The 26857-nt window shown below is 42.2% G+C and overlaps 1 protein-coding gene and 2 non-coding genes across 4 annotated transcripts; all 3 read right to left on the minus strand.

The window, feature by feature from the left end:
• Positions 1-6079: 6079 nt before the first annotated feature.
• TRNAP-AGG lies at positions 6080-6151 on the minus strand. Its single transcript has one exon. It is a non-coding gene; the product is annotated as a tRNA-Pro (tRNA).
• A 5197-nt stretch (positions 6152-11348) lies between these two features.
• TRNAP-AGG lies at positions 11349-11420 on the minus strand. The gene has a single exon. It is a non-coding gene; the product is annotated as a tRNA-Pro (tRNA).
• A 176-nt stretch (positions 11421-11596) lies between these two features.
• LOC123439568 (peroxidase 25) lies at positions 11597-13150 on the minus strand. 2 transcript variants are annotated; one of them, XM_045116264.1, is made up of 4 exons: positions 12889-13150; positions 12516-12695; positions 12239-12401; positions 11597-12137 (listed from the first exon to the last, which is right to left on the minus strand). In XM_045116264.1, the coding sequence occupies exons 1-4, from the start codon at positions 13102-13104 to the stop codon at positions 11716-11718; spliced, it is 981 nt and encodes a 326-aa protein (XP_044972199.1). In that variant the 5' UTR covers positions 13105-13150; the 3' UTR covers positions 11597-11715. The 2 variants fall into 2 exon arrangements, with proteins under 2 accessions (XP_044972199.1, XP_044972200.1); XM_045116265.1 differs by having other exon boundaries at positions 12885-13031.
• Between the last annotated feature and the right edge of the window lie 13707 nt (positions 13151-26857).

The raw sequence follows: 26857 nt of genomic DNA on the forward strand, positions 1-26857 counted from the left end.
TTAGGATAGCTAAAATTTGTTGTGAGTGCCAATGTCTACAAATATGCACACGACGTTTTATTATTATAGTTAAAATGTATCATTAAATCTTCATAAGTGAATGCCTTAAAATATGGACGATCATATGGTACATCAGTTTTTTCATGATTCAGGTGTATTCATAGTGAGTGCCAATGTTTTTGCGAAGCATGGATTAAGTTCTTTTTCACTTAATTTCTGGTACTCAATATGTCCAATTTTTATCAAAGGTCATGATGTTTTTTTTACTAAATGCCCTATCTAAATGTCAAATTGTTTAATGCAATTTAGATGAAGAAGTTAAGATGCTTGTTAGGACTCCTACAACCATAGATGGAATTCCTACTGCCGTCGACATCGTCACGAGGGTGGCTCAGTACACCGAGATCGTGCTCGCCTATGTTGTGAGTGCTCGAGCAGCCATCGAGAGCCCTTAGTCATATTCAGAGAGCGCTAGAGCAGCCGTTGCGAGCGCTAGAGGAGCTGTGGAGAGTGCTCGAGAAATCGTCGAAGCTTCGATGGAGTTGAACAACTAGTGCACTACTTTCTTGTGATCTATATAATCGATGCTCGTGAACTAAATTTCTAAGTTGTTATGATGGAGCTGAACATGTGCTTCTGAACTACTAATAAACTGTGCAACGTGGTGACTTGTATTGTCTATGATGCTATGAGGATTAAGATGTGACATCGCTCGATGTGATTGGATAACTATGAAATTGACTTGTTTGCTTCTTTATTTATTAACGTAGATGAAGTGGAACAATTACACAAAGAGCTGATGCAAATGATATAAGACTAAAAAAGAAGCTAAGGGTCATTATGCCAACTACATTCGTAGAGAAGATGAGGATCATTATGCTAACTACATCTGCAGAGAAGTTGATGGTCATTATTGCCAACTACATTTCGTCAAGAGAAAATCAAGTATGAAATATGCAAGACCATGTGGACAAGTGGACGAGTAAAGAACTTGATTATCTTTATCCTACTCATTGTCATTATAGTATTGTTGTTATCATGAGGTATTGTATGCATGTGTACGTAATAAGATGCGACATGAGTTGTTGTACATTAATGATGCGCATCTATTTGTATGTATCTTAGGTTATTGTTATGTTAAATATAATGTGTATGATTACTAAGTTAGTTGTATGCTGTAATGTGGTATATTTGTATCCTGTAACGCGTAGGAGCTGCTAGGGTTGCACGTCGAAGAGGTAGCACTGACGGATGACAGGGACAGCTCATCGCAACTCTTAACATGCACCAATGGCTGGCGTTCAGCAGCGCCCACTACTGGATGAGCTCTAACAGTGGCGAGTGCCCGCCCACCACAGATGCCATAATAGCAGTGACAGGAGGTCGGTGGCTGGCGCCCCTGGGGGCCTCACCCGCCACTACTAGGATTTTTACGCCCGCCACTACTGGGCATTCCTACAGTAGTGTGGTGTGGGGTGCACAGTCCGGTGAAGAGAGCCCGATGGTACCTAGACATGAATTTTGTCGGATGCCCCTCTCCCCACTGAATCAACAAGCGCGTCGCTACTTAGTCCACACATTTCAAAACCCAATGACCAGTCTGCCTTCCCATGCGCGAGCATACCATACTAGAAGGGTTGAGCCCACTTTGTTGCATCGTTGGTGTCGTAGGAAATTCATAATTTTTGTTTGTTCTTTAGTTTGTCATGTGGGAAGATGGCGTGTGATCTTTCATAATATGGTATTTTGGTGGACTTTCTTGGCAGTGCAATTCCATGTTAATCGACTCATATTTATGTGAGGATTTTTCTTGTGTTGGTGACGGTATGTATTATATTGGTGCTATAATGTCATATCTTGAAAAACAATTCTCGATGATGACAGGATGTGGGGGACTGATGTGATTTTTGGTTTGTTTTTGTCGGTTAATTTGAGAAATAGTTGACCCAGCCAAAATAATGAATAAGCTCTAAAATTGATTACCTTCACTCAGTGAAAGAGCCTCTTGAGAAACTGTTGACCCGATCAAAACCGTGAACCAAATCCGAATGTAACACCTCAATTGAACGAGAGTCTCTAAAATTAGGGAGGGTAGTTTTGAGAAATCGTTGACCTTGTCAAAATTGTGAATTAAAATTGATTGCCATAACTGAAAGAGGGAAATCCTTGATCCGACGAAAACCACAGACCAAATCCAATTGTAACACCTTAATTGAATAGGAGGGCGCTAAAATTAAAGAGCATAGTTTATTACTAAATGGTTGTGCGCGTTTTGTTTTGTGTTGTCGATGTCTCGTATTTTTTTTTGTTTGGCACATGGAAAGATAATAGAGTATGCTTTAATCAAAATCATGAACCAAATTCAATTTTGAATGGTTCAATTGAATAACAATCATGAATCAAATCAAAAATAGACATCTTAATAAAAATCATTGACCTAGTCAAAATCGTAAACCATATTCGAAATTGAACACTTCAACTAAATGAGAGAGCTCCAAAACTAAGAAGTATATGGGTGATTTGAATCCCTTGAATAAATCTATGGTTTGTGGTTTTTCCTAGATTGGACGCATATTGTTTTGTGTTGTCGGAGTCTCGTAAATAAGTTTGGTTTGGCATGTGGGTAGATAATAGAGTATATGTTTTAGCTTTTACTAGGAAAAGGGCCCGTGCGTTGCAACGGGGAAAAAAATACCACACACTCTTAATTCATAAAAAGATGCTCTATAATTTGAGTATTCGTAGCTACGACCAAAACAAAGATGATCTTAGCCTAAAAAACTTAATTCAAGATTCTACAGGTCATCTATTTAAATACATCTTGCATGTAGATTTAATACGTACAAAGATACGGTCAAGTGATCTTCAATTTGGTCTCTAATCTTGATTTTGGTGAGATGTGCATCCACAATCCAAATCAGTACCGGTATGAAAGAAAGATGGGTATGTAATCTAATCCCTACAAAAGTTCAATTCAAGATTCCACAAGTCTTCTATTTTTATATGGCTTGCATGTAGATTTAATACATATAAAGAAACGGACAAGTGACCATCAATTTCATCTCCAATCCAGATTTTGTTGACGTGTTCATCTCCAATCGGGATTGGTACCGTTATGAAATAAAGGCGAATAACGAATTATTTATTCAAATTGCACCCTAGATATTTTTTTATTAAATTTTTAACATGTAAAATAACATCATATTCAAATTCTACATATTTTTCTAATCAAATTCTATATATAATATGTTAAATTTGGAGTTACCATTTAAAAGACATGACTATTTTAAAAAACATTTAATAAATACTGCGGGTTTAATGTTTGAAACATCAGGGAGTTTTTAATAAAATAACAAGACGAACTAAGAATACTTATTTCTTTTATTAATAATAGCAAAAAGGCCCGTGTGTTGCAACGGGAGAAAAAAATCATAATCTTCAATTGTGGTAATCACATTATGTTCTTAAAATTTTAGGACATTTCTTGAGATGCATGAACATTATTTGAATTATGATGAAAATGGCAAAGTATGTTTTGCTAATTAATGATAGCATATGCATAAGAACATTATTTTTATCTTGCTGATATTTGTGTTTGCATTTGTAATCTAAGTGAAGTCTTAATTTGGTTGCAAACATATTAGACAACTTCATCGAAAACAATCAATTTGTAAGTACATGCCTACCAAATGTTTCAGGTTGCGTATCAATATCAATATTCTTAAAAGAATAATTAGCAAAACAGTTTATATATATGAAAGATCAGAGCTAAGCCATTTGTTTACATAAAGCTTGTATAAACATCATTGTATATTTTTTATACATTAGAAACATTTTTTTGTCGTGTGACATCAGAAACATTATTGAGTTTTGATGTCTATTTCTTTAATACACATTTCACATATTTTGTATGCATCATGAACATTTTTTATATACATGGTTTACATTACTCAAATACACGATTAACATTTTTGAAAAGTCTTTTTTTTATATCTACTTTGTTCCATACACATTATATAGTTTTGTATATTTTTCTTATACACAGGAAACATTATCCTATGCACATTTAAAGTTTTCTAAATACACGATCAATAGTTTTTAAAATTAAAAAAAAATATTATTTATTGTCCATACTCACTGTACATTTTTTTGTATAAAGGCAAAAGAAAAGAAAAAGTAAAAAAATACGAAATAGAAGAACAAAAAAGGTTGTAGGCTGCAATGGGGATTAAACTTGGGTCTCCTGGGTGGAACAAGGCGTACCCAACCAGTTGGGCTAACTTTGTGCCTGTGAGAAAATATGGGAACCGCATCCTTTAGAATCAGAAAAAAGAGCCGAATCGAAGTTTAAAAAACGAATCGTTTTTGTCATTTACGGGTGGCATTGGTGGGTAATTTTGACGAACTTTAAGGGTAAATTTAATGACGTACCACAGAAGCAATAGGTGTTTTATTAGTAGGTATAGATATAGATATAGATATAGATAATACTGTTTTTCGGTGGGCCTTTCATGCATGTGAGATTACATGTTCTGTACTAATCAACGCACATGCATGTGGGAAAGTTTCTCATCTAAGATCACATGTACTATATTGATGGTATAATGTCGCATGTTGATGTTTTTTTTTGCCATGTGATGAGAGGTTGTGCGGGGCTGATGTGTTTTTATAGGCTGATTGTCGGTGATTGATTTGAGAAATCGTTGACTATGTCGGATTCATGAACCAAATTCAAAATTGAGCACCTCAATCGAAATCATTGACCCGTAACAATCATGAATCAAATCAAAATTAGACACTTTAATCAAAATCATTGACCTAGTGAAAATCGCGAACCATATTCAAAATTGAACACTTTTTTTTTCGAATACGCATAAGCTATACGTATCATATACTCCCTCCGTTCCTAAATATAAGTCTTTTAAAAGATTTCACTAGAGGTCTACATACGGAGCAAAATAAGTGAATCTATAGTCTAAAGTATGTCTATATACATCCGTATGTAGTTTACTAGTGAAACCTTTACAAAGACTTATATTTAGGAACGGAGGGAGTATTATAGATAGAGAAAGCGTTAGAGAGCCCTCTACATGGATATGTTTACAAGACGCAACCTAGTTCACCGCTGCAAAGTTTGTTACACTGACTACTAGCGGTGACAACATGTGAAAGATCCCGTCAGCTTCCAAGCCTTTCCTTCCGCCAAGATCCTTCTACCAACCTGTCGTGCTGACGGTGATGCTCTGTCGAAGACAATTGAGTTCCTCTGTTTTCATAGCTCCCAAAGAGCAAGCATGAGGATAGTCCGATGATCTTTCCGCGGACCACTCATTTAAACGGCTAGCTGGCTGCGGCACCCAATCCTCTCTGCCGAGGACGTTGCATACCTCCTGCCAGACAGTCCTTGCCAGTACACACTCCACCAACAGGTGGTTAATTGTTTCGTCGCTTTGACTACAGAAGGGACAGGCGTCTTGATGGGGTAAGCCACGTATTGCAAGACGGTAAGAGGTCCAACACCTATTCTTCACCACGAGCCACGTAAAGAACTCGCATTGCAGCGGCGCTTGCGAGTTCCATGTGAATTCAACTGTTGGGCTGATCTCCCTCCCAGCGAGTCTGGCCGCGTATGCCAACCGGATCGAGAACTCGCGTTTGCACTCCCATGCCCACCTGAGGCTGTCCGGTGTCTCCGGGTCGAGCTCGGTTACCGCAACTCTATGCCACAAGTCCACATACTCTGCGAGCGTCTCCAAGTCCATGCTCGGGCCGATGCCAAGCGGCCAGGCATCTGCCCTCCTGGATGGCTCCAGCGACCGTGAAGCTTTTCTTCATCCGTAGAGGTATTCTTTCATATACCCCTTGGCGCCACTTCCTGAACACTGTAACTAAATGAGAGAGCTCCAAAATTAAGAAGTATATGGATGATTTGAATCACTTGAATAAATCTATGGTCTGTGTTTTCTCCTAGCTTGGGCATCTGAATTTGTACGCTACATCAACACTCCCAAATGATCTTGCTTCTTCAGAGTGTATGTTGTCCCATAGTACAGAGACAAAAAAGATAAAGAAAGATTAAGGGGCATTCCGAGAATTGAACTCGGGACCTCTCGCACCCTAAGCGAGAATCATACCACTAGACCAAATGCCCTTGTTTGATTTTAATTAATCAACACCTTTAAAGAACTAATATTCCATCCTTAGCTTCAGCATAATATAACACGACAATATTACCGTCAGCATATCTGAAGGCTGAAGCACATGATCGTGGAACAAACACTAGCCTTGGCTCACGCAGCAGGGAGTGAAAGGAAACCTTACAAATAGAGACACTTTTACTATATTACTAGATCATCGCTGACGCGCGTTGACGCGCCCATACATTTCTTCAATAAGCATATTGGATGTAATAACGTCTTATATCATGAAACTGCACGAGTACAAAATAAGTTTCTTGGATTTAAGGACAACAAACTGAATATTCAGGTTAGCAAAACACAGCAATGGTACTTGTTTTAGCACAGTATAATGTGTGTACTACAGTTGCAAGATCAGACACTGAAATCTTATTGTAACCAGCTAGGAGTTTTAGCTACAACATCAGGTTGTAAGGTAAAAAGACAACTCTAAAGCTGTTGTACAACCAGCCTTAAATAATCTTCCTAAGAACTGAAATCATAAACACCCATCAACTTGTTTGATCTTCGTTTTCCCAAAAGTTTTAGCCTAGCTCGTTGTTCTTGCTCATCATATGGCACACATGGTTCTTGATTTCATATCTTATTGGCAGTTTATCAACTCATCATTTGGTAATCCTGGTCCTCGTTGATGCACTGATTTGTTCTGTTTCGTAATTGGTAGTAATAAACATATTAAAAAGGGTTGATAAATTTCTAAAAGTAAAGTAGTTTTATTTATTCTATAACACCAATTATATTGAGCAGAAGACCATTGCAAACCATTATATTGAGTAAAAAATATCAGCGAAAAACATGTAATCATGAAATGCGGATTAGCAATATGTGCTTGTCAACAAAACATCAGGAGAAGTATACAAAAAGAAAGAAAAAACAGTTCCACGGTTTTGAATTTTGAATTAGTAGGTTGGTTTTTTCAGTTCTTTTAAGTTCACAACAAAGAACAAATATGTATGTCATCAAAGGGACCATGACATTACTACACTCCATCTAGGAAACGTCATTATTACCCATCTTTAGAAATGCTGGATTAACCCTCACTATTATAGGAGAAAACCTTCACTGCATGATCTCGATTATATCAGTATGAGTCTTGTCCAACGAAATGTTGCATTTGCGTGACCTTGTAAGATTAGAAGGGTAGTAATTGATAATGTTATTTCACTAAATAAGAGACATAATTAAGTTTGTTGTCTGAATGTTGAACACTAAAAAGGTGAGACAACAAAAGATATTTATTTTACTTTATAACTTGAAACACCACAAAGGGAAACATCTCACGATAGTTTCTAAACCACATAAAAATGATTTTTGTTGTACTGCTCTCCTAAAAAGAACTTTGTGTAAGCATTTACATGTTCTACTTTAGCAGATTAGTGTAGAAGTATTTTTTCTAAATAATGTAGAAACATAATCCACTATGCATCATATGTCCTAGAAGGGGTATGTCTGCAGTTCAGCAACATTGTGCTATTACTTGGTCATATATGTTATAAGTGAATTGTGCACAATGTTATAATCGAAGTTGGTCCTCTTGAAACCCACATGACCAAACAAAAATGCAGGGTAATAATACATTTGCCTTCAGCATTGAACATCAATTTTTATCATCGCCTAGCTCCATGGCTTAATTCATAGCGAAGTTGAACCGCACAATGACCAGACGCATCTGTGGTGCCCCCTACTTTTAGTTTTGAATCCAGTAGCATATTGCATCTACACTAATTAAATCCATAAGTTTCCAGAAGGTATAAGCTGGAGATTGATATATATTCTGGATTTCTGGCTAACTACACACTGCTATTATGGCATCTACATTTTTCTTGTGAAAAGTAGCAGTGTACAGGGAAATAAGCTAGCTTATCCCTATCAGAGTTATATTATTCCACGTCTAACCTGAAGGCAAGTACTTACCTGAGATAATCGATTGAACCCCTTTCTCGTAGTTGATAGCAAGGTAGTTTTTCATTGTTAAGTAATACACACACGTATTGAGTTGATAGTCTTCTAGCTCATCAGCCTCTTCACATTGACCAGAGATCATCAATTTTTCCACAAAAATTCAATACTCCAAAAACCGAAATGTTAAGTTATCTAAGAACACTTTTAGATGAATATCACTCTGAAATTCATTGGATACATAAAGTTAAAAAGTTTTACCTCGAAAGAAGAGCTTCCTGGTCGGTTCCATTTAGTATAATGGTTCATGCTCGAGGACTTGTTACATGACTCAATCAAGATCTTCTCCACAACCAAATTCAGTTTCGTTGCTAACTTTGCATTGTATGCACGGCTACTGTTTTTCCTTGTGGTTAAGTGCCTAACCTACTAAAGAGCCACAACTTGTATTAACTCAAGAGCTAAACTGAAAGTGGAAGAAGGGAAGGTCTAAATTTAAAGTGGAAGAAGGGAAGGTGTACCTGGAAGTAATTAAGGACATGAATTTTGAGACGTGAAACAGTCTAGTGTCCAATGTAAATCCCATGGAAATTCTGAAATAACAAGAGAATGCCAAAGTATCAAATATTTGGCACTCACTAACAATAATACCTTTTGGATAGATAATTAAAAAACAAAGAGATACCTTGTGTTTCCTCTAGATTCTTAACCATAAGTAGGAACTGATCCCTTTGTGCTCCCAAGTTCCATCTACTCCTGATTGTTCCATATAGCAGTCAAAGGTAATAAGGAATGGCGGGAGGATGCCTATGACATGGATAGATCAGCACAATATGGAGGTTGAAATAATGATGGGGACCTGCAGAGAGATAGATGAGTACTCCTTGCCAGCGTGCCGATGTGGTCTAAGGGCGGAAGGGCAGCGTCCGTTTTTGACAATAGTTGCGTCTGGGATCCAGCCGACCGTCGGGCGAGCTGACGTCTCCGATGCTGCTAATCGTCATGAGGGGTGCCACACTTCACCTCCTGGTCTTCACGCACTCCTCCATTTGCCCTACATCGCGGCGGCGCACATATGTCGCGAGAGGAGAAGGATCGAGGGGAGCCAGATCCGTGGATCGCCAGCGGTCGCCACGCTGCCATCGCGAGAGGAGAAGGATCGGCGGGAGCCAGATGCGTGGATCGCCAGTTGACGCCACCGCTGCCATCTGAAGGGTGAAGGATCAAGGGGACCTGATGTGTGGATCGCCAGTGGACGGCGCCGCTCCCATCAATCACCCCCCTCTCTATCTCTCTCTGACCTAGGGCGAGACTGGGAGTGGTCGGGGGTAGCGGCGAGGGGCGAGGTGCGAGAAAGGGATTAGGACATTAGGTATAGGACGTGGACACGGGGTAGAATCATTACGGCTCGTTTCGGATCGGACGTTAACCAGTAACAATGAACGAGAGGCAACCGATTCTGCCCCCGGAATAGCAGGCCAAGGACAACCGGCCCAGGGCCCCAGGCGCAGCCCGCATTGCCGGGAATGATGCATCGGACGACCAACAACGACAGTGAAGCGAGATCCAACGGTCAAAACCAATGGATGCGTGAGAGAGCTCGGATCCCGCACTGCTGGGAATGATGCATCGGACGACCAACAACGACAGTGAAGCGAGATCCAACGGTCAAAACCAATGGATGCGTGAGAGAGCTCGGATTAGGTGCGGTTTTATTGTCCTTAATTATTACGAGCATCGCATCAACCCAGTCATACTCATTCAGAATTGCATATACTATCAGTTCAGTTGAACCTGGAGCACTTACTCCTGATCTCACCCTGCCTGCCGATCTTGACGGCGATGCCGCCGAGGCTCACCATGGCCTTGGGGAACTCATAGGAGAAGTGGAGCCCAAAGAGGTCCTCGATGTTGCTGAAGGTTTGTTGTTGCCGATTAATTTGAGAAATAATTGACCAAGTCAAAATTATGAAAAAAAACTCTAAAATTGATTACCTTCACTGAATTAAAGAGCTTTTTGAGAAATTGTTGACCCGACCAAAATCGTGAACCAAATCCAAATGTTACACCTCAGTTGAACGGAGGTTCTAAAATTAGGGAGGATAGTTTTTGAAAAATCATTGACCTTGTCAAAACTGTGAATCTTATTCAAAATTGATTGCCATAACTGAAAAAGAGAGATCCTTGATCCGACCAAAATCGTAAACCAAATCCAATTATGACTCCTCAATTGAATAGGAGGCGCTAAAATTAAAGAGCATAGTGTATTACTAAATGGTTGTGCGTTTTGTGAGCGTTTTCTCTATTTCCAGCTCTTTGTGAGCGTTTTTATTTCTTGAGACTTGAAGACTTTGTTAAACTATTTCTTTTCTAATAAAGTGGCCGCATGCATCGTTCTGATGCGGAGGCCGGGGGATAACCTCCTTTTTGAAAAAAGAAAAAAATGATTGTGCGCGTCTTGTTTTGTATTGTCGGAGTCTCATAAAAAAATATTTGGTTTGGCACGTGGGGAGATGATAGAGTAATTTTTACTTTTTATAACACGGTGTTTTGGTGGGCCTTTTCTGCGCGTGAGATTATGTGTTCTCTACTAATCAACGCACATGCATGTGAAAAGTTTTTCGTTGAAGATCACATGTACTATATTGATGGTATAATGTCGCATGTTGATGTTTCTTTTTGCCAGGTGAGGAGAGGATGGGCGGGGCTGATGTGTTTCTATAGGTTGATTGTCGCTGATTGATTTGAGAAACCGTTGACTAGGTCTGATTCACGAACCAAATTCAAAATTGAACACCTCAATCGAAATCATTGACCCGACAAAAATTAAGAACAAAATCGAAATTTGAATGGTTCAATTGAATAACAATCATGAATCAAACCAAAATTAGACATCTTAATCAAAATCATTGACCCAGTCAAAATCGTGAACCATATTCGAAATTGAACTCTTCAACTAAATGAGAGAGCTCCAAAATTAAGTATATGGATGACTTGAATCCCTTGAATAAATCTATGGTTTGTGGTTTTTCCTAGCTTGAGCATCTGAGTTTGTACGCTAGATCAAAACTCCCAATGATATCGCTTCTTCGAAAAATGCTAAAAATACAACAGATCAGTTGTAACATCTACAAGGTGGTTGGTTCAGACTGTATGTTGTCCCCCAATACAGAGGGGGAAAAAAGAAAAAATAAGGGGAGGTTCAGACTGTATGTTGTCCCCCAATACAGAGGGGGAAAAAAGAAAAAATAAGGGGCATTCCGAGAATTGAACTCGGGACCTCTCGCACCCTAAGCGAGAATCATACCACTAGACCAAATGCCCTTGTGTGAATTTAATTAATCTTTCCCTTGAAGTACTCGTATGCTAGCTTCAGCTTAATAAAACAGCACAAATATTTCTGTCAGCGTATCTGAAGGCTGACGCACATGATCGTGGAACAAACACTAGCCTTGGCTCACGCAGCAGAGAGTGAAAGGAAACCTTGCAACTAGAGACACTTTTATACAAGGCACGTACGCTGCCCACCAGTTAATTGGTTTATTATTATATTATTAGTACAAGCATAGCGTCAACCCAGTGATACTCATCCAGAATTGCATATACTATCAGTTCAGGTTCAGTTGAACCTGGAGCACTTCCTCCTGATCTCGCCCTGCCTGCCGGTCTTGACGGCGACGCCGCCGAGGCTCACCATGGCCTTGGGGAACTCGTAGGTGAAGCGGAGCCCGAAGAGGCCCCGGATGTTGCCGGCGTACTTCTGCACCACCCCCTGCGTCGCGTCGTCGCCCCACAGCCGCTGGTCCGACTCCAGCACGGCGTTGCCGTCCCTCACGTTCTTGAAGAAGGCGGCGTCGAAGGACCCCGCGCCGTCCTTGTCCAGCGCCACCCGCCGCACCGGGTCGCCGTTCGGCGGGCACAGCGCCCGCAGCTGCGGCAGGAACGCCGGGCTGATGGACGGGTCCGCGTTCCCCGTCGCCGTGAAGTTGTACAGCCGGTACCGCACGAACGCGCAGTCCGTCTGCCCGATGGTGTGCGCGCCTGCGGATCATCGTCGGCATGCATGCATGCAGGCTCGTGTTATCATTTCTCGGATGTGGATTTGCTGCATGAAGGGATCGTTATCGAGGAGGATCAGTTACCGACTAGTGTGACGAGATCATGGTCGGACAGTCCCTGAGCTGCGAACTTCTGCCGCTGGACGGACACGGGGTCGGCCGGGGACGGAAGGGCCTTGGCATCTGCAGCTGATGAGATCCTCCCGTCTCTTCGTCCCAGAGGCACTGCCCAGCTTGGCCCGCCGGCCTTGCCATCGACATAGAACGTGACGAACGAAAACAAAAATTTCAGTCATCGTGCTCTCAGTCGAAAAGTGAACAGTTCTTAGCAGGAGTTCAGTCAGCAGCAAAACTTGCCTACCAGATCGACGGAATCACGTGCGGCGAGGGCCAGTATGTCGGCGCAGGACACCACCCCAGGGCACGTTGATTCCAGCTGGGACTTGGCATCGTCTATCACCTCAAATCCCCTGAGACCGAAATTCTGTGGTGCACTCCTCTCGGATGATGCTCCAGAAATCAAAACGGAAGCATCACATCCCTACAAAGTAGTAGCATGTCAGACAGGAAAGCCTAACTGCCCTAGGTCCTTTGCTTACTTCCCTTTACATGTGCATTTTGCTGTCTACAGCGAAATGAAAAGGAACAATATGACATGTGATTCAGAGTGATAAATTTATAGAATCGTAGAACTGCATGCTGTAAAGTGTAGGGAACAGAATTACTGAACTGACTTGGACAAAGCAGTCGTGGAAGTGCAGCCTGAGCAAGCCCGGGGCGATGGTGGCATCGTTGTTGTAGTACTTCCCGACAGTGGACCTCACGATATCCTCTGCGTCAGGGCAGCTGGAGTCGTAGAATCCTCTCTGGAGTCCTTGGCTTTGGACCAAAGAACCTCTCAGCAAGGCATTCAACAGAAGGAAAACTGTTGCTATTTCTGATGCTACCATGGTCTAAGTAAGGTTTATCAACAACAACTCTACTTGTGCCAATCATGTAATCGTATGTTCGTTATATAGGGTCTCTCTCTCAGCCATGCTATCCTCCAATTGCTACAATCTTGTCGCAATTTTGGTCAGTGGGGTAGCAAGTGGATCATGCACTACTGAATGGTGTGGATTACAGCTAGAATATCAACCTGCATATATCTTACAATTGATATATCCCTCATCAAATTGTGCAAGAGTCGTTCTGTTGTGTCAGATAGCAGCAGCCACTCAGGCCGCAGTTTGTAAGTGGTAGATTGCCATACTGCACCCACACAACCAAGCAACATGCTCCAACATAGTATACATCAGTATTTAGCAGTACATTAACTAACATTAGATGCAGAACATACGTTTCTGATTAGTGGCCAGAGATCAGTAATATTTGATGGTTTTCGGAAAGCTGGTAATGCTATTCAGCCAATCTTTAAAACATGGAAAAACACCGTTGTGACAACCATTTCAAGGCAAGATGAGTAGCATTTTGAAGCTCATTGGTCCAGAGAGAGTAGAATGAAAAGAGAGGCACCCCACTGTTTTTTGAGCAATTTGGTAACTATGAATTTTGGACACCTCGAAGATAAAAATTCACTTGTTCAGAGAGATGTAAAATCCATTAGTGAACTCCATCGACATGACCAATTCCCATATTTACCAACAGATAGCCCGCGAGTCAGTGGTGCTTGTGGTTCACGGAGAAAAATGGGAATTGTGAGGCTACAGTCAGAAAAGGCCTCCTAGTATATGTACACTCGTGATGAACATGGGGGACAAAGTGTTAGTGGAAGGGTTTCTCAAAGTGGGCTTCACATATATGGGATCCCACCATACTCATTTTGCAATTCATGCGCACGAAAACAAAGCGTTGCATGTGATTCTCGCAAATTGATAAGAAAGGCACCAGTGTCCTGGCACACTGATGACTGATGAGCATAGTCCAACAGATAGACTGTACCTGCTTTTTTGGTGTCATCTTCAGAGCACCAACGGATGTGTCGCGCTGGGGATTATTATTTTTCAGCCAAGTACGGCACTTCATTGATTAAATGACATCATTATAGAGTCTCCCGGATAAAGTCCGAATGTACATTATGATTTTGATACACAGAGCGCATGGCGTGCAGAGACATTTGAGAAGCAATTGACTCGATCATCATAAGAAGGTGATCATCAATTTTATCTTTAACACACTCTCCGACCAGGAGCCACAATAACCTTTTGAAAACCTTCATCATGAGCAAGGGTGACAACACGGTTAGTCGACATATCTTCTGCAATTTCAGCAGTAACAAAGGTTCGTGCTGGAGATTTGTGAGGAGAGCTAGCTAAGAAAAACTCACCATACCAAGATTACCATATGATATTTGTTTTGTGGGACCTGTATAATGTATTTTTTTAACACGATCACCATAAGAAGGCGATCACCAATTTTTATCTTTAGAAGCAAGATTCGATCAAGTAATATTTACGCTTTCTCTTAGTCGAGTAGTGAAAGTGCATTATATCGACTAGAGGGGGAGGGGAATAGGCAATTTTTACAAATTCGTCACTATGGAAATTCCTAGTGAGGAAAGTCCTCAGTCACGAATGGAGTGCAGCGGAGTAAGTATTCAAAGAGATGTGCAAAGACAACTGTAGCTTAGTCGTCAGAGTGAAGTGAAACGTCACGTTGCACATGTCGCGTGATTAGGATAAACAGGTGATGAATAACTTAAGTGAATAATTTGAGGTGAGGAATTAGAAAAGTTTTCAGTCAAATTCTTCAAACAGTAAAGATCAAAGTCATCAACATGCAATTGAGGAAATGAAAGAGTTGAGAAATTAGAACCCGTTCCTTGATGAAGACAATGATTTTGATGACTCAGTTCCAACTGCTCTGACAGTCATACGTCTGGTTTGGAGCGGCTTGATATTCAAACCAAAGGACACACAATCCCTACCGTATTCTCCTTGAGCTAAGGACACACAGTCCTCGCCCAACACTTGTGGTAAGTCTTCAGGGAATACTTCCAAACCTTCACAAACTCAGTCACCTCGCGATCCACAATTTACTGCTGGATGCTCTACACCATGACGCCTAACCGTCTAGGGGATGCACAGTCCTAAAAGATAACAAGCATCGGTTCCACACAGGAACTATCTCTCTAGTGATGCTCAATCACTTTGGGGTTTTTGGGTTTTGGTTTGGGTGTTTGGGTTTTTTTCCTCACTTGATGATTTCCGCTCAAAGTCCTCGAGGATTGGGCTCTAAATGACAAGTATAAGTTTCTCTCGGAGCAGCCAACCAACTAGTGGTTGTGGGGGGGGGGGGGGCTATTTATAGTCTGGGAGCATCCCAACATGATTTGACATTAATGCCCCAATGATATGACCGTTGGGTGGATAGGATTGGGGACAGGTGGCGTGCCGTGCGGCAACGGTTGGATCTTTCAATTGTGAAAGTCCTCGTGTCTATCATGTTCCTCACTGGTCGGCAGTTCGCACTAGCGAAATCCTAACTCCTCACTTAGTGCAATTTCTTCAGCGACGAGAAGAACCTCGTCTCTGTCACTCAAGACTTTGACTAAGCTATGAGATATTTTCAAAGGCTTCACTCGAAGGGTTTGGTATGTGTAGGTTTTGAGTTGAGCATCATGAGGAAACTTTTCCTTAGTATTACCTCGACCCCCTTTAACAATACAGTGTTCCTATGACTCAAGAAAGAAGAAAATGAAACAGAAAGAGTAAATCTTCAAGCTTCAAAGTCTTCAGAGCATTTTCTTAGGGATGCACCAAATTCCTCATTTTCAAAGTCTTCATGAGAAATAGCAATTTCTTCGCTATCAAAGTCTTCAAGGAATGACCAAAGTCTTCACCCAAAGACGTACATTTTTAGGGGTCGATATTTTTCGAATAACTCAAACTCCTTAGTGTCTTATAGGGCCCGTGTACACTCACTAGTAGAAAAGAGGGCTTTGTTCCAGGGCCTGAAATCTCATTAGTCCCGGTTCACACACGAACTGGGACCTATGGTGTCGCTGGTCCCGGTTCATGAGGCCAGGGCGCTGGCCGGGCATCGTGGGCCATTGGTCCCGGTTCGTGTCACCCCTTTGGTCCCGGTTCCATACATGAATCGGGACCAATAGGCCGGCAACCGTTCATATCCCCCTTTAGTCCGGGGTGGTGGATCAAACCGGGACTAAGTGGTGGTGGAAACTGTTTGTATCACCCTTTAGTCCTGGTTGGTGGCTCAACTCGGGACTAAAGGTCCAAATGGTTCGCCTCCCGCGTCGTTTCCAGCGATGGAAAGCACAACCGAAGCAGAGCCCCTCGCCATTCTCTGTTCTTCTCCTCTCTTGCTGTCATCTCTTCTTCCTCTCTTCTTCCCCTCTCTTCTTCCCTTCTCTTCTTCCACCATGCCAAGAACTCGCTTCGTAGAGGTGCTCGCACATGGCACGACCCAACTCGATGTCATGTACACTAACGACAACAGGGAGGTGCCGCATTCTCTTGGAGAGTTGCAGGAATGGCTTGATGCCATGGAGGAGCATGAGAATTTCTTGGGGCTTGATCTAGAGTACACGGTCAATCAACAAGGTGTTGTCGTCATGCAACTATGTTTCGAACTCCATGTCTTGGTCTTCCAATGAGCGAGGTAAGTTTTGAGGCTTTCTTTGATCCAAGGTTATGGAAATTGCATATAGTGATCTCTCTAGGTTCCATTGGATAGCAATATGCAGTTTCTATGTATGTTCTATTGGATAGTTAATTGAGGGTTTCTTGATCAATTCATAGGATATGAAAATTGCATAGGATAGCAATATGTTCCATTGGAATCCTATAAAGACCAATTTCTCTTTAGTTGTAGTGAAACAATTTTCCTTGTTGCATATTTGCAAAACCGTGGGAGAATATATATATGTCATAGTTAATTTACGGTTTCTTGATCAATTTATAGGATATGAAAATTGCATAGATAGCAATATGTTCCATTTGAATCCTAAAGATAAATTTCTCTTTAGTTGTAGTGAAACATTTTTCCTCGTTGCAGCAGTATGTAACATTTGTTCCATTTTAATTTGTTGTTGTTGCAGTAGTGACAAGCATTGTCTAGAACTCATGGACTTCCTTCGCAGCGGCATATGTTTTGCTAGCGTTGACATAAGGAATGACAAGCTAAAGATGAGCGACATCTTTGGTATTGAGATACCAGCTCACTAGCACATTGATATATCCAAGACATATTCAGGCTTCAACATGAGAGGACTTCGATGGCTCATATGGCACTCGCCTTGATCGACGAGGAGTACGCTGATATGAAGACCAAATTCCCGAAGTATCAACACAAACAGTGGGAGAGTGATGGGGAACGATGCGTCGGAAACAAAAAATTTCCTATGCACACGAAGACCTATCATGGTGATGTACATCTACGAGAGGAGATTTGGATCTACGTACCCTTGTAGATCGCACAACAGGAAGCGTTAAGAAACGCGGTTGATGTAGTGGAATGTCCTCACGTCCCTCGATCCGCCCCACGAACCGTCCCACGATCCGTTCCGATCTAGTGCCGAACGGACGACACCTCCGCGTTCAGCACACGTACAGCTCGACGATGATCTCGGCCTTCTTGATCCAGCAAGCAAGACGAAGAAGTAGATGAGTTCTCCTGCAGTGTGACGACACTCTGGTGGTGGTGACGATCTACTCCTGCAGGGCTCCGCCCGAGCTCCGCACAAATACGATCTAGAGGAAGAACTATGGTGTCTAGATCTGAGTTGCACGTGGCAAAAGTTGTATCAAATCAGCCCTAAATCACCACTATATATAGGAGGGAGGAGGAGGAGGCTTGCCTTGAGGGCCAAGCCCTCAAGGGTGCGCGGGCCAAGGAGGAGAGGAGGAATCCTACTCCAATTAGGATTAGAAAGTGGAGTCCTTCTCTTCCTTCCCACCTCCCCTTTTTTTCGTTCTCTTTGGTTTTTCTTCTCTTGGCGGCAAGACCCTCTTGGGCTGTCCCACCAGCCCACTAAGGGCTGGTGCGCCACCCTAGGGCCATTGGGCTTCCTCCGGGTGGGTTGCCCCCCTCCCGGTGAACTTCCGGAACCCATCTGTCACTCCCGGTACAATGCCGGCAATGCCCGAAAACCTTCCGGTAACCAAATGAAACCATCCTATATATCAATCTTCGTTTCCGGACCATTCCGAAAACCCTCATGACGTCCGTGATCTCATCCGGGACTCCGAACAACATTCGGTAACCACACATATAACTCAACTATACTAAAACATCGCCGAACCTTAAGTGTGCAGACCCTGCGGGTTCGAGAACTATGTAGACATGCCCCAAGGCACTCCTCGGTCAATATCCAATAGCGGGACATGGATTCCCATATTGGATCCTACATATTCTCCGAAGATCTTATCGGTTGAACTGAGTGTCTAGGATTCATATAATCCCATATGTCATTCCCTTTGTCCTTCGGTATGTTACTTGCCCGAGATTCGATCGTCGGTATCCACATACCTATTTCAATCTCGTTACCGGTAAGTCTCTTTACTCGTTCTGTAATATAAGATCCTGTGACTTACACTTAATCACATTGCTTGCAAGGCTTGTGTGTGGTGTTGTATTACCGAGTGGGCCCCGAGATACCTCTCCGTCACACGGAGTGACAAATCCCAGTCTTGATCCATACTAACTCAACGGACACCTTCGGAGATACCTGTAGAGCACCTTTATAGTCACCCAGTTACCTTGTGATGTTTGATGCACACAAGGTATTCCTCCGGTGCCAGTGAGTTATATGATCTCATGGTCATAGGAACAAATACTTGACACGCAGAAAACTATAGCAATAAAACGACACGATCAATATGCTACGTTCATAGTTTGGGTCTAGTCCATCACATGATTCTCCTAATGATGTGATCCAGTTATCAAGTGACAACACTTGCACATAGCCAGAAAACCTTGACTAACATTGATCAACTGGCTAGCCAACTAGAGGCTTGCTAGGGACATTGTTTTGTCTATGTATCCACACATGTATCTATGTTTTTATTCAATACAATTATAGCATGGATAATAAACGATTATCTTTAAATAGGAGATATAATAATAACTATTTATCATTGCCTCTAGGGCATATTTCCAACAGTCTCCCACTTGCACTAGAGTGAATAATCTAGTCCTCACATCGCCATGCGATTTACATTGTAATAAATTGAACACCCATACAGTGCTGGTGTTGATCATGTTTTGCCCGTGGAAGAGGTTTAGTCAGCGGGTCTACTATATTCAGATCTGTGTGCACTTTGCAAATATTCACGTCCTCTCCTTCGACGTAGTCGCGGATGAGGTTGAAGCGTCGTTTGATGTGTTTGGTCTTCTTGTGAAACCTTAGTTCCTTTGCTAAGGTAATGGAACCAGTGTTGTCACATAACAAAGTTAATGGATCTAGTGCGCTCGGCACAACTCCAAGATCTGTCATGAACTGCTTCATCCAGACACCCTCCTTTGCTGCCTCCGAGACAGCCATGTACTCTGCTTCACAAGTAGAATCTGCTACGACGTTCTGCTTGGAACTTCACCAGCTTACCGCACCCCCATTAAGCCTTGTTCGGTTGCAATAGATTTGAAGGGGATTGGAGTGGATTGGGGAGGATTAAATCCCCTGTAAGCCAAATTCCACCTCAATCCCCTCCAATCCTCTCCAATCCTCTTGTGGTGAGGATTAACCGAACAAGCCCTTAAGAATAAATATGTATCCGGTTTGTGACTTAGAGTCATCCGGATCGGTGTCAAAACTTGCGTCGATGTAACCTTTTACGACGAGCTCTTTGTCACCTCCATAAACGAGAAACATTTCCTTAGTACTTATCAGGTCCTTTAGAATATTCTTGACCGCCGTCCAGTGATCCACTCCTGGATTACTCTGAAACCAGCCTGCCATACTTATGGCCAAGCTGACGTCTGGTCTACTGCACAATATTGCATACATGATAGAACCTACGACGGAAGCGTAGGGGATGGAACTCATTTGTTCTCTATCTTCCGCAGTTGCTGGGCACAGAGTCTTACTCAACTTTATACCTTGTAATACTGGCAAGAACCCTTTCTTGGACTGATCCATTTTGAACTTCTTCAAAACTTTATCAAGGTATGTGCTTTGTGAAAGTCCTATCAGACGTCTCGATCTATCCCTATAGATCTTAATGTCTAGAATGTAAGCAGCTTCTCCTAGGTCCTTCATAGAGAAACTTTTATTCAAGTAATCCTTTATGCTCTCCAAAAGCTCCACGTTGTTTCCAATCAGCAATATGTCATCCGCATATAATATTAGAAACGCCTCAGAGCTCCCACTCACTTTCTTGTAAATACAAGATTCTCCAACCACTTGTATAAACCCAAATGCTTTGATTACCTCATCAAAGCGCTTATTCCAACTCCGAGATGCTTGCACCAGTCCATAAATAGATCGCTGGAGCTTGCGTACTTTGTTAGCATTCTTTGGATCGACAAAACCTTCGGGTTGCATCATATACAACTCTTCCTTAAGAAAACCGTTAAGGAACGCCGTTTTGACATCCATCTGCCAGATTTCACAATCGTAAAAGGCATCTATTGCTAACATGATTCGGACAGACTTAAGCATCACTATCAGTGAGAATGTCTCATCGTAGTCAACTCTTTGAACTTGTGAAAAACCCTTTGCCACAAGTCGAGCTTTATAAACGGTCACATTACCTTCTGCGTCCGTCTTCTTCTTAAAGATCCATTTGTTCGGAATAGCCTTGCGGCCTTCAGGTAGTACTTCCAAAGTCCACACTTTGTTCTCATACATGGATCCTATCTCAGACTTCATGGCCTCCAGCCATTTGTTGGAATCTAGGCCCACCATTGCTTATTCATAATTCGCAGGTTCATTGTTGTCAACAACATAATTGATAAGGCAGGATTACCGTACCACTCAGGAGCAGTACATGATCTTGTCGACCTGCGAGGTCCGATAGGAATTTGATCCGAAGTTTCATGATCATCATCATCAACTTCCTCCTCAACTGGCGCCGCAGAAACATGGGTTTCCCCTTGCCCTGCGCCACCATATAGAGGGATTAGAGGTTCGACAACCTCATCAAGTTCTATCTTTCTCCCACTCGATTCTTTCGAGAGAAACTCCTTCTCAAGAAAAGCTCCATTTTAGCAACCAACACTTTGCCCTCAGATTTGAGATAGAAGGTATACCCAACTGTCTCTTTTGGGTAACCTATGAAGACGCACTTTTCCGCTTTGGGTTCGAGCTTTTCAGGCTGAAGCTTTTTGACATAAGCATCACATCCCCAAACTTTAAGAAACGACAATTTTGGTCTTTTGCCATACCATAGTTCGTATGGTGTCGTCTCAATGGATTTTGATGGTGCCCTATTTAAAGTGAATGCAAGTTGTCTCTAATGCATAACCCCAAAACGATAACGACAAATCGTTAAGAGACATCATAGATCACACCATATCTAATAAAGTACGATTACGACGTTCGAACACACCATTACACTGTGGTGTTCTAGGCGGTGTCAACTGTGAAACAATTCCACATTGTCTTAAGTGAGCACCAAACTCGAAACTCACATATTCACCCCAACGATCAGACCGTAGGAACTTGATCTTCTTGTTACGATGATTTTCAACTTCACTCTGAAATTGCTTGAACTTCTCAAACGTCTCAGACTTGTGCTTCATCAAGTAGACATAACCATATCTACTCAAATCGTCAGTGAAGGTGAGAAAATAATGATATCCGCCGCGCGCCTCCACACTCATCGGACCACATACATCGGTATGTATGATTTCCAACAAGTCATGTGCACGCTCCATTGTTCCGGAGAACGGAGTCTTAGTTATCTTGCCCATGAGGCATGGTTCGCACGTGTCAAGTGAATCAAAGTCAAGTGACTCCAAAAGTCCATCGGAATGGAGTTTCTTCATGTGCTTTACACCAATATGACCTAAGCGGCAGTGCTACAGAAACATGGTGCTATCATTGTCAACTCTAACTCTTTTGGTCTCAATGTTATGTATATGCGTATCATCGCTATCAAGATTCAATATGAACAATCCTCTCACATAGGGTGCATGACTAATACATCTCCAACGTATCTATAATTTTTGATGGTTCCATGCTATTATCTTGTCAAACTTTGGATGTTTTGTATGCCTTTTATATATTTTTTGGGACTAACTTATTAACTCAGTGCCAAGTGCCAGTTCCTGTTTTTTCCGTGTTTTTGACACTTTTCAGAGGAGAATATTAAACGGAGTCCAAACGGAATAAAACCTCCGAAAAGATTTTTTCCGGAACAGAAGATACACAGGAGCTTGAGAACCAAGGGAGAGGGCACCAGGGGAGGCCACAAGCCCCCTAGGCGCGGCCAGGGGGGCCCGCGCCTAGTAGGCTTGTGGGCCCCCTGTGGATCCTCTACCCTACTTCTTCCGCCTATAAATCCCCGAAAAATCCAAAACCACGAGAGAGATCCACGAAAATACTTTCCCGCCACCGCAAGCTTCTGTCTCTGCAAGATCCCATCTGGGGCACGTTCTAGTGCCCTGCCGGAGGGGGGATTCGGATACGGAGGGCTTCTTCATCAACACCATTGCCTGTCCGATGATGTGTGAGTAGTTCACCATAGACCATTGGGTCCATAGCTAGTAGCTAGATGGCTCCTTCTCTTTCTTGGATCTTCAATACAAAGTTCTCCATGATCTTCCTGGAGATCTATCCGATGTAATCTTCTTTTGCGGTCTGTTTGTCGAGATCCGATGAATTGTGGATTTATGATCAGATTATCTATGAATCTTATTTGAGTTTCTTCTGATCTCTTATATGCATGATTTCATATCCTTGTAATTCTCTTCGAGTTCTGGGTTTTGTTTGGCCAACTTGATCTATGATTCTTGCAATGGGAGAAGTGCTTGGTTTTGGGTTCATACCGTGCGGTGACCTCACCCAGTGACAGAAGGGGTAGCGAGGCACGCATCGTGTTGTTGCCATCAAGGATAAAAAGATGGGGTTTATATCTATTGCATGAATGTATCCCTCTACATCATGTCATCTTTCTTAAGGCGTTACTCTGTTTGTCATGAACTCAATACACTAGATGCTTGCTGGATAGCGGTCGATGTGTGGAGTAATAGTAGAAGATGCAGAAAGTATTGGTCTACTTGTCTCGGACGTGATGCCTATATGTATGATCATTTCCTTAGATATCGTCATGACTTTGCGCGGTTCTATCAATTGCTCGACAACAATTCGTTCACCCACCGTAATATTTGCTATCTTGAGAGAAGCCTCTAGTGAACACTATGGCCCCGGGGTCTACTTCACATCATATTTTCAGCCCTACACTTTTACTTTGTTGCACTTTCCGCCTTCAGATATCACCTTCCAATCAATCATGAAGGGATTGACAACCCCTTTGTAGCGTTGGGTGCAAGTTTGCTGTTTTTGCGCAGGTACATTGGTGCCTCATCTTGATACTTGTAAGTGCATCTAGTGCCCCTTAGTGATTTTGGTGGTTTGAAGACTTATAGGTTAAGTATCTAATGTGTTTTTAAGTGTACACAGGATCTATAAGTCATTGAGGAGTTTGAGTTATTTGAAGAATATCGACCCCTAAAAATATATGTCTTCAGTTGAAGAAATTGGTCTGAAGCTGAAGAAATGAATTGCGAAGAATTTGCGATGAAATTGATATTCCTCATGAAGATATTGATATTGAGAAGATCGGTGGTTCCTGAAGAAAATCGTTCTGAAGAAATTGAAGCATGAAGATTTACGTTTTCTGTTTTACTTTCTTCGCATTTGATGAATAGGAACACCGTACTGTTAAAGGGGGTCAAAGTAACGCTATGGAATGAAATTCCTCATGATGCTCAACCCAAGCCAAATCCTACCAAAAGCCTCAAGTGAGGAATATGAGTGACATGAGGACTCTCACAGTTGAGAGTCCCGACCGTTTCGATAAGCCATGCCAAGTCACTGATCTTATCCACTCCAACGGTCATATTATTTAAGGGCATTAATGTCAAATCATGTAGGGATGCTCCCAGGCTATAAATAGCCGCCCCCCACAACCACTAGCTGGTTGGCTGCTCCGTTAGAAACTGACACTTGTCATAAGAGCAACCCAAATTCCTTAGAGCTTTCGAGAGTAAATCATCAGTGAGGAAATACACCACCCACCGAAACCACAAACCAAACCTAGTGATTGAGCATCACTGAAGAAGTTGTTCCTGTGTGGGACTGAAGCCTTTTACCTTTGAGGACTGTGCATCCTCCAGACGGTTAGGCGTCATGGTCTAGAGCAATCCAGCAGTCAATTGTGGATCACCGGGTGACCGAGTTTGTGAGGGTTTGGAAGTCTGCCCTGAAGACTTACCACGAGTGTTGGGCGAGGACTGTGTTTCCTTAGCTCAAGGAGAGTACGGTAGGGACTGTGTGTCCCAGGACTGGGTGTCCTTTGGTTTCAATACCAAGCCGCTCCAAACCAGATGTACAACTGTCACAGCAGTTGGAACTGGGTCATCAACAACAGTCTCCTCCAAGAATCGGGTTCTAATTCCTCAACTCTTTACATTCTCTGTATTATGTGTTGATGACTTTCACTGTAACTGTTTGAAGAATTTGCTGAAGACTTTCTCTGAATTTCCTCAACCCCAAATTCTTCACTTGAGTTAATCATCATCTGTATTCTACGTGCCTGCTTGCTGTGCAATCTGTTTTTATAATCTTCACTCTGTAATACTGCTGTTGTGAACGATTGCACAACTGATCCTTAACTGTTTCCGCTGTAAGTTAGTCATCAGTGAGGAATTTCCTCAAAAGGAATTTCCTCAGTGATGAAATTCTAAAAATCTACTATTCACCCCCCTCTAGTCGATATAACGCACTTTCAATTGGTATCAGAGCAAGGTACTCCCTTGTTCTGTGTGATTTTGGTTTAACCACCTGGAGTTTTAGTTATGTCGACTGCAGGCATGTTTAAGGTGACTGCAGCATGTCCTACCTACGAGGGAAAGAATTTTCCCTTCTGGAAGAACAAAATGCAAATGCATCTACAAGCTATAGACAATGATCTCTGGTATATTGTGGAAACTGGTGTTCCCATCATTTCTGCTAGTGTCACTGCAGCTGATGTGAAGAAATTCAAGCAACTCGATTCTCAAGCGAAGAACATCATCTGTGGTCATCTGAGCCCTGGCCAGTTTGGAAGAGTAAGTGCCTTAGGCTCTGCAACACTGATCTGGGAAAGACCGTGCAAGGTAAATGAAGGAGTATCAACCCAACGCGACTCTCGTGTTGATATTCTTCGCAATCTCTTCAATCGCTTCAAGAGACATGAAAATTAAAGCTGCCAAGACACCTTTGATCGCCTCACTGACATATCAAATGAACTGCAAGCACTGGGAGCTCGAGACATCACTGATCACGAAGTTGTGAAGAAACTGCTGAGATCTTTGGATTCTTCATTTGACACTTTAGTTCTGATGATCCAAGAAAGACCAGACTACAAGATGCTAGATCCTGCTGATATCCTTGAAAGGCTAAATACTCATGAATTCCAGCTAGAAGAAAAGAGAGATCTATATGGACAAAGCTATTCCAGACCACGCGCACTGAAGGCAAGAGCAATTTCCTCATCTGAAGAAGAAGACACAGATGACAGCAGTTGTGACCCTGAAGAATTTGGTCAGGAACTTGCAATGCTTGTGAGGAAATTCCAGAGATTTACACGACGAGGCCAGTTTGGTAAATCATCAAGAAGAGACATGAGGAAATCAGAATCTGCATCTGAGGACTACAAGAAACGGACCTGTCACAAGTGCAAGAAATCAGGCCATTACATTGCTGATTGTCCTCGCTGGGGAAAGGAATCAAAGAATAAGAAATACAAGGATGACAGTTCTGATGACTCAAAGAAGAAGAAGAAATCTTCAAAATCCTCATCCTCAAAGTCCTCCTCACACAAGAAGACTAGCTTCAGAAAGGCTCGGGCACTTATTGGCAAGGAAATGGATTCCGAGGCAGAATCAGAAGAATGTGATGATGAAGAAGGCTCTGGAGAAGATTCAGAATCCGGACAGGCTAGTCTTGCACTAGCAACCAATTTCGTCAGCAAGTCAATCTTCAATCTTGAAGAAAATGAGTGCACCATCCATACTGATGACTATGCTGATGACTTCGCTCCAACCTATTGCTTCATGGCAAAAGGTTCAAAGGTATCACATAATGCCTCCTCATCTGATTCAAGTGACTGTGAACATGATGATTACATAAAACCCAGTTAGAGTAAACTTGCCATCATTGCCACTTAACAACAAACTGCTCTTGAAAAGCTTCAAAAACTGCTAGACAAAAGTGATGATCTGTTGAATGATGAAATGAATCTTAATCAAATCCTCGCTAATGACATGAAAAATCTTCAGTCTAGATTTGATATTCTTCAGGATCGTTATGATACACTCCTCACTGATCATGAGAAGCTTTCCTACGAATTTCTTCAAAGGAAGCTTGATCTTGAGAAGCTGAGGATGTCTTATGATGATCTTCGTATGGAAAATGATTCATTACTAGCTCAACAGATCAGCGCTAGTAAAGTTGAATTTATTCCTCCATGTCTTAAATGCATTGATCGTGAAACTGCTAATTCTTCACCAGAATCTTCAAATGCTACCACTGCTACA

Source organism: Hordeum vulgare, chromosome 3H (genome assembly GCF_904849725.1).
Source record: "Hordeum vulgare subsp. vulgare chromosome 3H, MorexV3_pseudomolecules_assembly, whole genome shotgun sequence".
NCBI lineage: Eukaryota > Viridiplantae > Streptophyta > Magnoliopsida > Poales > Poaceae > Hordeum > Hordeum vulgare.